General features: G+C 43.1%; 1 protein-coding gene across 1 annotated transcript in view; it reads right to left on the bottom strand.

Moving 5' to 3' along the window:
- Positions 1-6522, bottom strand: part of ppp4r4 (protein phosphatase 4, regulatory subunit 4) — a 107249-nt gene extending 100727 nt beyond the window's left edge. The window contains 2 exon segments of the mRNA XM_055640089.1: positions 4942-5015; positions 6262-6522. Of these exon segments, the coding sequence (XP_055496064.1) occupies positions 4942-5015; positions 6262-6354 (167 nt within the window). The 5' untranslated portion in view covers positions 6355-6522.
- Positions 6523-13344: the final 6822 nt, after the last annotated feature.

Raw genomic sequence — 13344 nt, 5'->3', positions numbered from 1 at the left:
AGCAGGTACAGGATACGGAGTTGGATGATCAGCCATGATCATATTGAATGGCGGTGTAGGCTCGAAGGGCCAAATGGCCTACTCCTGCACCTATTTTCTATGTTTCTATGTTTCTAATATATGGCAATAAAACTCGATCACTTGATTTTGAAGCATTCATGCATGGTGGAGGTATAATGTAGTCATAGAGTGATACAGTGTAAAAACAGGCCCTTCGGCGCAACTTGCCCACAACCGCCAACATGTCCCAGCTACGCTACCTGCTTTTGGTCCATACCTCCAAACCTTTCCTGTCCATGTATCAATCTAACTTTTTCTTAAATGTTGGTATGGTCCCTGCCTCAACTACCTCCTCTGGCAGCTTTTTCCATACACGCATCACCCTTTGTGTGGATAAAGTTACCCCTTAAAAAGTTACCTCTTAAAAATATTTCATACGAAAAACATTGAAATCAAACTTCTACAGTGCACTAAAACATGATTTTAATACATCAAATGTCAAAAAGTTCCTACCCTGGGAGGGGGGACACCTATCTTCCACACCCTCTCCCCACTCAATTGCTCCACTCCCTCACCGAGTACTCCCAAGATCAGTGATCACACAGCCTCCCCACCTTTCAAAAACGCTCCAATCCAATTTAAAGCATATATATTGCATTCAAGTGCAAGTTAAAAGACTCGCCACAGTATGCACCATATTGCACTATTTCAAGCTGAAAATTGCAAATGTTCCTCCCACCCCACCCCCGACAGTCTGAAGAAGGGTCTTGACCCAAAACGTTGCCTATTTCCTTCAATCCATAGATGCTGCCTCACCCACTGAATTTCTCCAGCATTTGTGTCTACATTAGGTACAAAAAGAGATGAGATCCTGCCCAGTGAACAAACGGGGATAGTTAGGAAAATGGTTAAAAAGCAGGACTACGAGGGAAGTAATCTCTGGATTACTCTCGGTGCCACATGCTAGTGAGGGTAGGAATAGGAATATAGATTAAATCATGGCTGATGAGTTGGTGAAGGCATTCAGGTTTTTGAACTATTGGGATCTCTCCTGGGGCAGAAGTGATCTGTACAAGAGGGACAGGTTGTATCTGAACTGGAGCGAAAACAATATTGTTGCGGGGAGATCCGCTTATGCTACTCGGGAGAGTTTAAACTAGAGTGTCAGGAGGATGGGAACCAAATGGGAGGTCAGCAAATGGGAGGATTGATAGGATGGCAGTTGTTATGATCAGTAAGTCTCAAAGAAAGGACTGGCAGAAAGAGGTGAAGGAATATGGTGAAAGATGGGTTGAAGCGTGGTTATATCAATGCAAGGAGTATTGTGGATAATGTAGATGAACAGTGACAATAGACAATTGGTGCAGGAGTAGGCCATTCGGCCCCTCGAGCCATAACTGCTATTCAATGTGATCATGGCTAATCATCCATGTGGGACTGATGATCGAGGGTGCCGGTTGGACGAGTGAGATGTCGGTCAGCAGGCAATGGGGGGGGGACCATGATGATTCAGCGCGATGATTGGAGGGGGGAGGTGTCGGTCAGAGGCGGGGGTGGGACTGAGGATAGAGCGCAGTGATTGTAGGAGGGAGACGTCCTGGTGGAGCAAAGATCAGAGAGTGGAGTTTGAATTGCATGCCCATGTGATAGGGTCACAAGCAAAAAACACTCTCGGCAGCCCTGGACACAGACCTGTGCCTCATCCGTAGCCAGGATCGATCCCGGGTCTCCGGCGCTGCAATCGCTGCCGAACCGCCACTGGACCATCCCCGTTCCCACCTGAGTGATCCCCCCCCACACGCCCAGGGGGGTGGCCAGAGACGTCGGGCATCAGATGGAAGCGGTGCCTATCCCGCCAGGTTAACCTACAGGCCTGCCTGGACTTATGGGAACGCCGGCCAAGGCTTACGGCCAGCACAGAGAAGCAGCTCCAGCTCCATGGCTCCTGACTGGTGTCTCGTCAGTCTAGACAGGGTTAGGCAGGTTAACCCGGCGAGACAGGCAGAGTTGAGCTGGATTTAGCGCTGCTTCTCAGCGCTGGACGTATGCCTGGGTCGTTGTTCCCGTAATTACCATCCACAGGGCCCACGGCTGAAGCCTCCGAAGCCTCGCGCGTGTGTGAGTGTGCGCATGCGCGCGAGGCCGCCAAGAAATTGAGTCCCCCCCATGTTTTGATAGCGATTTCTGTGCCTGATTTTTACCACAGAGTGGTGGGTGCCTGGAACGTTCTGCCAGGGGTGGTCGTGGAGGCAGACATGACAGTGGTATTTACGAGATTTTTAGATAGGCACATGGATATGCAGGGATATGAAAGAATATGAATCACAGGCAGAGAAGATTGGTTTAACATGGCATCATGTTCGGCAAAGACATAGTGGCCTAAAGGGTCTATTCCTGTGCTGTACTGTGCGATGTTCTATTTCTGAAGATCTCAGTAGGAAAAAATCGTGACACATGGTATCAGGAGTGTTGATCAATGAAACTTCATATCCTTTAAAAAAAATGTTTTGCAATGTAGCAGAAGAGTACTGATGGTAGTTTTGACAAAAGAGAAATCACATTTGCCAAATCTAACAAGACCTCTTTCTTAGGGAACTGTTTTTAAGACAGTGTTGTATAGATAAGAGAGAAAAAAAAAGTAAGATATCCAAGATGAAACATGAAAAGAGGAACGGAATGTACAGTGGACCCTTGATTAACCAGCAGTTGATTTACTGGCTCGCAGGTTAACCATGCAATATTTCCAAGGCCTATGTTAACAGAATTAAAAATCTGCCTTCAGAAAATCTTTAGAGAATGGAATAAAGCAATAGTAAAATTGCATTAACTACACATAGAGAGCAGTAAAAATGCTGGATTAACTAAAAATGTTAAAAGGTGATTAATTCTTCATATATATTGAAATTTATTTATACAATATTATATTCCACATCCATGTTGTGTTGTAAATACATATCTGCAGATTCTAGTAAACAAAAGCACAGTTTAAACCATTGAAATAAACTTTGGAGTGCTTGAGAAGCTAGATAAACATAGAACAACAAACTCAAATTAGCGTGATTATTTTAACATACCATAATGTGCAACATGTTTGACATAGTTTAAAATTGTTTTCCTTTACAACACCCTTGTTTCTCTTAATTATTCATGGAGGTAAATAGGTGCTCCATGATAATGCTGGATGATTTAAAATTGACTGTACATTCAAAATGGCTAACAATAGAAAACTAGATATGAATGTAAGTTACAACCAAATTATACATTCCATTATCTGTGACACTCTCCCAAATTATCACCAAGAAAATGATTTATAATTATTAAATAGAAAACCAGTTGCAGAAATGCCTTTAGTACTAATGGAAATTTTAAACCATGTTAAATTGCAAAAACCTTCAAATCACATTAAAACAGAAGTAAGCAATTCAGCAACTCACACCTGCTACACAATTCGTTATCAAGATGGACTTTTACTACAGCACTTTCCTGCAGTACCTCAAAATGCCCCCCCGATTCCCTTACATCCAAACATCTACAGTATTAGTCTTGAATATATTCACTCTACTCTAGAGTAGAGAATTACAGATTCCATACCCATTGGGTAAAAACCATAATCTCAGTCCTAAATATTTGACGCCTGATTATCTCACACGCTAAACATCATCCCTGCAATCAATCTGTCAAGCCCAGTATGAATTTTGTAAATTTCAATGAGTTTACAAGAGTGAGAGATTATCTCAAGATAGTGTGAGCCCAGTCTATGCAATCATTTCTCACAGGAAAATCAACCCCCCCACTTCCTCCCCATACTTGGAATCAAACTGATGAACCTTCACTCTCCTCCTTTTATCAAAAGTGTATACTTCATTGATTAGGAAGACATACACAATTTTCCAGATACGATGTCATCATGGCCAAGTATAATTTCAAATTATCTGGTAAGAAAGATCAACATTCAATCCATGATTGCCATACTCATGTGCTAGGAGACAAATCTCATCTCTAAATTTGTAAATAGCTGTAGGTCACCAGAGAAATATATTTCCTTTGTATCCTTTCTAGGTTCTTGAAAAAACAGAACAAATAATGAACATTACAACTCCTAAATAAATATGCCAAGAAAAGCAAACGTATTAGATGCACAAATAAGCAAAAGATGGTATGCCTTCACATGCACTAAACGAACCAACACATGTCACCTTATACGGCTTTTTTATTTCTTTGAGAAGCAGGAACCAATAATTTTCCAGAAATTTTTTGTAGAGTGGAAAACAATTCTTACACAGAAAGACAATATTTTATGCTGCCAATAATGCTCCAAAAACTGTGTAAAGATTTTCTAAATGTTCAGGATTTTCTGTGATTAATGATTACCATGTGCAAAAGGAAAGAGTGAATTATAAGTAAACCTTTATATTAAACTTGTGTAACTGAGTAATATTAAAAAATGCACAAATCGGAAAACACGGATGACAATTACATATTATTAAATAGGTAAATAAATACTTGAATTGATAAAAAGTCAAAGATTATTAACACTTTCCATACGTATATGGAAATAAAAACAAATCAATTGCCTTCTGGGACACTGTATGCTTCTTCCAATTGTTAATTCAACATCAATAATATCAAACATTTGAAATAAAGCGAAAAAGGCAAGAATAAAAGACCACAAAAACTCTCAAATATTTACTAATTTACTAATATCATCCTGACAAAAAAAAGACCCGAGTCCTTGAAGCAAATAAATTATGCAAAAGAATTGCACTAAAAGCAATACCAAATCAAAAATATATCTGGCAGATGACTTTCCAAACTTGCTAGGTGATCTTATACCATTTAAAATACAGCCTGAATGGTACACATTTTATAAACTTGTTGCAACTGCAATTTCAGACATTGTACTCCACTTTAGATGTTAGGGAAATGGAATTTGTAACCTACCTCAGAAGATAGACAGCCCTTTCAATATCATTGAGCTCTTCGTCGACTGTCAATCTTTCTATTTCTTCTGGCGTCTAAAAGTATAAATTTATATTTTAAAATTTATTGAAGTGGAACAGCTAGATGGTTATTAAACAAATGTCAGATAAAATAAACTGCAATGGAAATTTTTATTTTTTACAATAGTTTTTTCTGAAATATATAGATAAGTATCTAGAATAGTTTATACATTGGGAATTGGGGTTTTTTTCTTAATGAAGAATTTAGTTAATCTGAATTGTCAGGAGTGAACACAGTTCTGACTATCTATTTATTTGAACAGATGCTTCATCAGGAAAACGTCATTTAACTTTAAGATCAGTAAGGCAAATCATTAATTAAATATAGCATCACCGCTAAAGCCAAAATAGAAGTCCAGAAAAAAAAGTGTAGAGGAACAGCAACTGCCACCAATAAATTCGGCCCTTTCACTACTGATCTATTAATAACTAAACATAGGTAACATTGAGAAATGTTATTGCTATTGGTACATAAACATTCGCGCTTCCCACATAATTTATCCACAACAAAATATACAGGTTGCAAGGAAATTTCTAAAGGCACTTTATGATAATAGCTGTTAGATGGGTATAGTCGGTTTTGACACCTTTAAACATATTGTCAAAAGAACATTTGCTGCAGTTATGTCCTTCGGCCATCTCTTGTCAGTTAGTCACATTACCGGATATTCAGATTAGATGTGTGTGTTGTGAACAGCAATGAAGATACCCAGTTTGTGGACACCAGATGCTTTTTTAAATTATTGATAAACGCTGTTTCCGTCATTCGCACTTCAGAATTAACGTTAAAATTTCAACTAAAATATCTCCTGACCAAATTCGTGATGTATATCATGTAGAAGTAAAACCTGCAAAAATCCAACGTATAGTTGTGAATGTTGCTCATTAAATAACTAGATGGATACTCCATATTAAGAGCATTGATTTGCCGTTAAAATTAATTCTGTATTAACGTGTCAACGGTAGCAATGATAATCGAACACTGCGGTTTTTAATGTTGCACGTGTTCACAATTTAATTAATCCATCTTTATGGATTAAAACAAATAATAACATTGGGAATTAAAACACATTTGATTGCATTCCGTTATCAAACAGTCACTGTTCGCTCTGAAGACATTTCCAGCGCAGTAGGGTCAGGAAGCCAGTACGCTGCAACTGGACCATCTACTTCGTGCAATCGCGACAGCAGAGCACAACACATCGCCTGCAATAAAAGCTATTACAAATATGATTTATTATCCCCTGTCCAAGGTACATACCTTCAGGTATCTCCGCACGGGTCTTTCAATGAAACTAAGTTCCTGCAAATCTTCTATTTGACCGAACAGATTCTCCTGGTTGAAATCCATCATTTTGTAACGGCTGAACAGCAGCGTGTGAGGAGGAGGAGGTGGTGGGGGGGAGGAGGGGGGGGGGGGGGGCGGGTGAATCAGTGCGGGATGGATGGATGGATGGATGGATTGAGGCAGGGGAATTAGTGCGTGTTGGTTGTAGTAGGTGAAATTGTGAGGGGAGAGCGCGGGGGGGGGGGGGGGGGGTCAGTGGGGGGGGGTGCGGGTTGAGAATGGAGGGGTCAGTACGGGATGGATGTAGGGGTCAGTACAGGATGGATGGAGGGGGGGGGGCACCACAGGATGGATGGGGATGGGGGGGGGGGGGGGGGGGGCACAGAGAATGGATGGGAGGATCAGTGCAGGATGAATGGGTAGTTCAGTGCAGGATGGATGGGAAGGGGGATTCAGTACAGGATGAATGTGAGGTGTAGGAGAATCAATGCGAGGTGGATAGGGAGATCAGTGCGGGATGAATAGATGGGGGGGGGGGGGGGGTAGGTGGGGGGGGGAGCACAGGGAATGTCAGTGAGGACTGAATATAGGCGGGAATGGGGATCAGTGCGGGATGGAGACGGGGGGGGGGGGGGGGGGTCCCAGGATAAGGGGGTGGAGGGGGACGCACAAGAGAGAGGGGGGGGGAGGAGGAAGGTTAGCGCTCCTCGGACAACACCGGCATCATCGCTGCCTTGGCCGTCCCTGTCCACTGCCAAGTGCCGCCGCCAAAGGGGGAGGCAGTTGGTGTTTCCTCGCCGCCGCCGCCTCCCTTCCTCCGCCAGCCAACAGGGAGGTGCGGGGCCGAGCGGTGCAGGTGCTTCAGACGGCGGAAGGGGGCCTCCCCCTCCCTTCCTCCCTCCCTCCCTCCTCCCGGCCTCGGCGTGCGGGAGGGTTTGTTTTGAAGGCGGTTATCGCGGTTGGCGGCGGCCGCTGTGAGGGCGGGGAGCGGGAGGAGTCGCTGCCGCGCGGGCCCGTCATTCGCCCCGACCCGCCGTCACCCCGCACTACAGCCGTTGCCCCGGCAACCGCGGGCGGCCTAGTGCGAGCGCCCATGCGGCCCGCCTTCGCCCCTTCACCCACTGCAAGTTAGCAGCCCTCGCATCGAGGATAGACACACAATCAACTCCGCATCCCTGGGGGGACCCTTACTCAGACTGCACCCTCTCTCTCCGTCCACCCTGCACTGTCAGAGTGAATGAAGCCCAACGTAAATTGGGGGACCGAACAGCACCTCGTATTTCGCTTGGGCAACTTACAACCCAGCGGAGGTTACACAGAAAAGCTGGAGAAACTCAGCGGGTGCAGCAGCATCTATGGAGCGAAGGAAATAGGCAACGTTTCGGGCCGAAACCCTTCTTACACCCCAGCGGTATGAATGAAGAAGGGTCTCGACCCGAAATGTCACCTAATATTCATTTTCTTCAGAGATGCTGCCTAACCCGCTGAGTTATTCCAGCTTTTTGTAATACATTGATTTATCTAACTTCTACAACCCAGCGGTATGTGTTGGTTGGGTTCACTGGTCGGCGCGGACAAGGTGGGCCGAAGGGCCTGTTTCCGCGCTGTCTTTCTAAACTAAACACTAAACTAAAGAATGAATATTGATTTCTCTAATTTCAAGTAACCCTTGCATTCCCTCTCTCTCCGTCCACTCTCTCCACTGCCAGAATGAAGCCCAAGGTAAATTGGAGGAACAGCAGCTCATATTTCGCTTGGGTAGCTTACACCCCAGCGGTATGAATGAAGAAGGGTCTCGACCCGAAATGTCACCTAATATTCCTTTTCTCCAGAGATGCTGCCTAGCCCGCTGAGTTATTCCAGCTTTTTGTATCTATACAGCGGTATAAACATTGATTTATCTAACCTCAAGTGAGTAACCATTGCCTTTCCCCCTCCCAATTCTCCGAATAGACAATAGGTGCAGGAGTAGGCCATTCGGCCCTTCGAGCCAGCACCGCCATTCAATGTGATCATGGCTGATCATCCCCAATCAGTACCCCGTTCCTGCCTTCTCCCCATATCCCCCGACTCCGCTATCTTTAAGAGCCCTATCTGCTCTCTCTTGAAAGCATCCAGAGAGAACCCGCCTCCACCGCCCTCTGAGGCAGAGAATTCCACAGACTCGCCACTCTCTGTGAGAAAAAGTGTTTCCTCGTCTCCGTTCTGAATGGCTTACCCCTTATTCTTAAACTGTGGCCCCTGGTTCTGGTTAGTTTCAACGATTGAAACATTTTACTGATAGTTTGCCTCGTTGTCAGCTTCCCCTCAGCTAACAATTACCCTTCCTTGACCATAGCTCCCTTTGATCTGTGTTCTCACATCTTAACATTCCATATCTCTATGTCTCCCTCTCCCCTGACTCTCTGTCTGAAGAAGGGTCTCGACCCAAACGTCACCCATTCCTTCTCTCCGGAGATACTGCCTGTCCCGCTGAGTTTTCCAGCATTTGGTGTCTATCTTCGGTTTAAACCATCCGTAGTTCCTTCCTACACACACCACCCTAGATAGATAGAAGGAGAGGAATGGATGACGTGTCGGGTCAAGACCCTCCAAAGATGTTGCCTGTCCCACTGAGTAACTCCAGCGTTTTGTGTTCATTGTTGGCTGAGGGGAAGGTGACAACGAGGCATGCAGACATTACAATTAATCAGTAGGACAGTAAAACTAGTCGGAGAATAGGATGGAGGACCAATTCCTTCTCTTCAGAGATGCTGCTTGTCCCGCAGTTACTCCAGCATTTTGTGTATATCTTCGCTGTAAACCAGCGTCTGCAGTTCCTTCCTACACACCTCTCCCCATCCTGGTCGTCGTACCTGTTGAGTTTCATTGTCTGTATAACTCGTTATCACCTAACCTGCTGCCAACAATGGACCATGTATCATGTAGGAAGGAACTGCAAATGCTGGTTTACACCGAAGGTAGACACAAAATGCTGGAGTAACTCAGTGGAACAGATAGCATCTCTGGAGAAGAAGGATCTCGACCGGAAAGGTCACCCATTCCTTCTCCCAAACCCTGGACCATTGCGGGCTCCACCTTTCCTTGATCATCGTTACTTTGCTGTATAACTTTCATTCGTTTGTTCTATATTTCTCTATATCATCGTCTATAGATATAGTTTCCCTTTGCTGCCTGACCAGCTGAGTTCTCCAGCGTATTGTGTCTATCTTTGGTATAAACCAGCACCTGCAGTTCCTTTTTCCAGAGATGCTGCATGACTTGCTGAGTTACTCCAGCTTTTTGTGCATATCTGTTTAAACCAGCATCTGCAGTTCCTTCCTACACCTAACCATTTATCTATTTTAATTTCTCTCCATCTCCGTTCGCTTCTGCATTTGAAACAAAAAAAAACAGCCAGGTCGTCACCGTAGCGCGCTTGCATGTTAAAACATCACAGTGGTTTGCGTCAATCTTTGTTTGCGTCAGTGCGGTGCGTGGGACTGGATCCCACAGTGTGGGCTGCAGTTGACGACCGGCTGCGGGCAGCGCTTGCGAGCAACATTATTCGGCCACAGATTCCCTATTTGAATCAATGGGCGCAATAATAACACTGGAAAAAAATACTGCATCAAATTTACTGCTTTCAGAGTGCAAGTTTGGTTCTCCGGAATATGAATAGCTGGAGGGCTAATGGAAATCGAATGTATTTGTTTCTCCTGAAGAAGTGTCTCGATCCGAAACGTCACTTATTCCTTTTCTCCAGAGATGCTGCCTGACCCGCTGAGTTACACCAGTTTTTTTGTGTCTATCTTCGGTATAAACCAGTATCTGCAGTTCCTTCCCACACTGTTTCTCCCCCATGTTCTCAATCCATCGTCGAAATTATTGATGGGGGTCAAGTTTCACGGTTCTTTGCAGTTTTTGGAAGTTACCCGAGTAATCATAGAAAAACTACCGCTCGGCAGTCAAACCCATCTTATCCAGGGTCTCATTATTAAAACATGCAATCCCTGGAAACACCCTGGTCTCCTCTTCAGAGTGATTACATTGCATGATCACCAGAACTACACAATGATCCAGCATTTGCCGAAGCAAAGTTTTTAAATGACCTCCCTCTCTGCCCAACCTAATGAAAGCAAGAATCCCATATGCCTTATTTTTGCACCTTTATCTAGAATATAGTGTACAGAAGGAAGAATACATTTCTGATAGGGGATACACAATCAAAGTTCACCAGATTAATTCCTAATACATTTTATTTATCTTCCAAGAAAATATCAGTCTAGACCAATGCTCTCTTGATTTTGGAAGAAGGTAACCTCAAGGATAATGCAACATTCCTGTAGAGTTTAACAGGGTTGATAAAGGGATGAAATTTAATCTGGCAGGGGCCAGGGATTCAGGACTGAAATGAGAATCTTTGAATTTTCTAAAATTTCTACTGAAAGTATCAGAAGACTTTTGAATATTAAGACAATCGGGGTCAGTGCAGGAAAGTGGCACGAAGACAAAAGACCGGCAGTGATCTTTCTGATCAACAAACGCAAGGGGCTAAACAGCCTCTACTTCTGTTTCTCGTGTCTCCTCCAGCACATTCAACTTCTTTCTTGTACTATGGTGATCGGAACTGTATGCAATACTCAAACTGTATACTGTGTCAGCATAATTTACCTCCTCATACTTTATGCCATGGCTAATTAAGGAAAGCATTATGTCTACTCTTTTTTTCCAATTTTGTTGACCTGTCCTATTTTTCAGTTGTGAACATTTACTCCCCTTGTTCCTTCACACTGCTTGATATCCTCCCATTAAGTATATGTTTACTTGCCTACATGTTGACTATTAACAGCCACGCCTCATCGTACAGATGGCCTGGCATTCAAGTAAGTACTTGAGTACAAATGTTAGAAAAGCTCCTGAGCAGTAGTCCAGAGCCATAATTCCTTTTGTATGTATAGTTTAGTTTATTATTATCATGTGGGTTTTCTCCGAGATCTTCGGTTTCCTCCCACACTCCAAAGACGTACAGTATGTATGTATTGGCTTGGTGTATGTGTAAAAACTGTCCCTAGTTTGTGCAGGATAGTGTTAATGTGCGGGGATCACTAGTCAGTGCAGACTCGGTGGACTGAAGGGCCTGTATCCGCGCTGTATCTCTAAACTAAACTTAACATGTACTGAGGTACAGTGAAAAGCCTTTGTCCCTGGTATCCAGTCAAAAAAAAGACTATACATGAATACAATCAAGTTGTCCATAGTGCACAGATAAAGGATAACAGGGACAATATTTAATAAAGATATAAAATTGAAGTCCGATAAAATACGCTTGAGGTTGTCTAATGAGGTGGACAACAGGTCAGGAAATCTAACCTATCTAATTTTGCGCTCCATTATGAAACTTTCCTTTTCAACTCCCTTGCCTGATATTCTTACATCAGAACATTTCATATTCATAACTTCTTCATTTGAAAATAGATAATTGACCAGAAACATTAACTCTGCCTCACTCTCTACCTCAGCTGTCAAACAAGAAAATCCTATCTTTCTTTAAGAAGGAAGTATGAGCATGTCAGGATATCAAATTTCAAACACAATTTACTGTACACTTGAATTTATTATTTCTTTTTCATCTTGAATATTCAAATATTCAATCCAATATCTTCACCCCTACCTGTGCAGTTCTTTATCTCTGTCAAACTTACCATGCCTCCAGATACTTGAGACTCCTTCGACACTCCTCTGAGCTATTAGGAGTTACACCTACAGTTAATCTGTTCCTCTAATCTATCACGATATGAATACCTGAGATCATCACCAATTGGGTGCTGATTAATCAGTTCTGCATTCTGTTGGTTCCAGGTTTATATCTTTCGGTTCCATTCACGTCTGGATTTTGGGTTTTCTTCAGTACTTCTTGGTGAGCTTGCATTTGAGTCCTTTCCATTTCGGGGGCCTCTGATACTCTCTCCCGTGAGCGCCAATCCGCACTCACTCCTCTGCCTTCAAGATGTTCTCAGATTCAATTTATTTTTCACGCCCCCCCCCCCACATCCCCCATTAGTCTGAAGAAGGATCTCGTCCCGAAACGTTGCCTATTCCTTCGCTCCATAGATGCTGCTTCACCCGCTGAGTTTCTCCAGCAATTTTGTCTACCTCAGATTTGAATAGTTCTGTTTTGTCTTTACTGACCTGTTCCAAACAAAGTTTGTTGTTAAGGGAACCTATGTGTGCTCCATGATTTTCTGCCTCTTGTTGCAATGTTGCAATGTATAATACTCTCCATTCCAATCTTACTCAGGCCCTTCCCTCACCTTTTTTGTTTTTTGATACACTGATGAACACATCTTCCTAGTGTTGCTGGAGCCAAGGTATTTCTAAAACTTAAATGCTAATTTTTCACTTGCTCTCAACATTGCTTGTATCGCTGCTGACATATCATTTCACTTGCACTTTTTGTGCAATCTATTTTTTATTCTTCCCTCCCTTTTCTCAACTTTTCCACCTCCACTTATTTCAGTAATCTAACAACCAGTATCTGCTATATAAAAATAGAGGTTTTATTGCAATTGTGCATGATGTCCGTGAGCTCACATATGGAGTATGTTCTTTATTCAGTGGGTGGTGAATCTGTGGAATTATTTGCCACAAAAGGATGTGGAGGCCAAGTCAATGGATATTTTTAAAGCAGAGGTAGATAGATTCTTGATTAGTCCAGTGTCAGTGGTTATGAGAAAGCCAGGAGAATGGGATTAGCAAGGAGAGATAGATCAGCCATGATTGAATGGCAGAGTAGACTTAATGGGCCGAATGGCCTAATTCTGTTCCTATCACATCACAATATGAGTACTATATAGGTTTTATCCTCTTAAGAAAGGATATTCTAGCACTGGAAGTAGTCCCAATGAGATTCTCTAGGCAGTAAATTATTTTGTAGTAAATGCCTACCATGTTCTGTGTGCTGAAGCAAAGCAAGAATCCCATTGTCCTATCAGGGACACATGACAATAAACTCACTTGAACTTGACCTAGGCTAAATTCTAGGATGAGCGTTTTTCTTGGTTTCTTGGTCCTCCA

This window comes from Leucoraja erinacea, chromosome 9 (assembly GCF_028641065.1).
Source record: "Leucoraja erinacea ecotype New England chromosome 9, Leri_hhj_1, whole genome shotgun sequence".
NCBI classification, from domain to species: domain Eukaryota; kingdom Metazoa; phylum Chordata; class Chondrichthyes; order Rajiformes; family Rajidae; genus Leucoraja; species Leucoraja erinaceus.
The sequence above is the reverse complement of the archived record's forward strand: the minus strand, read 5'-3'. Positions and strand labels throughout refer to the sequence as shown.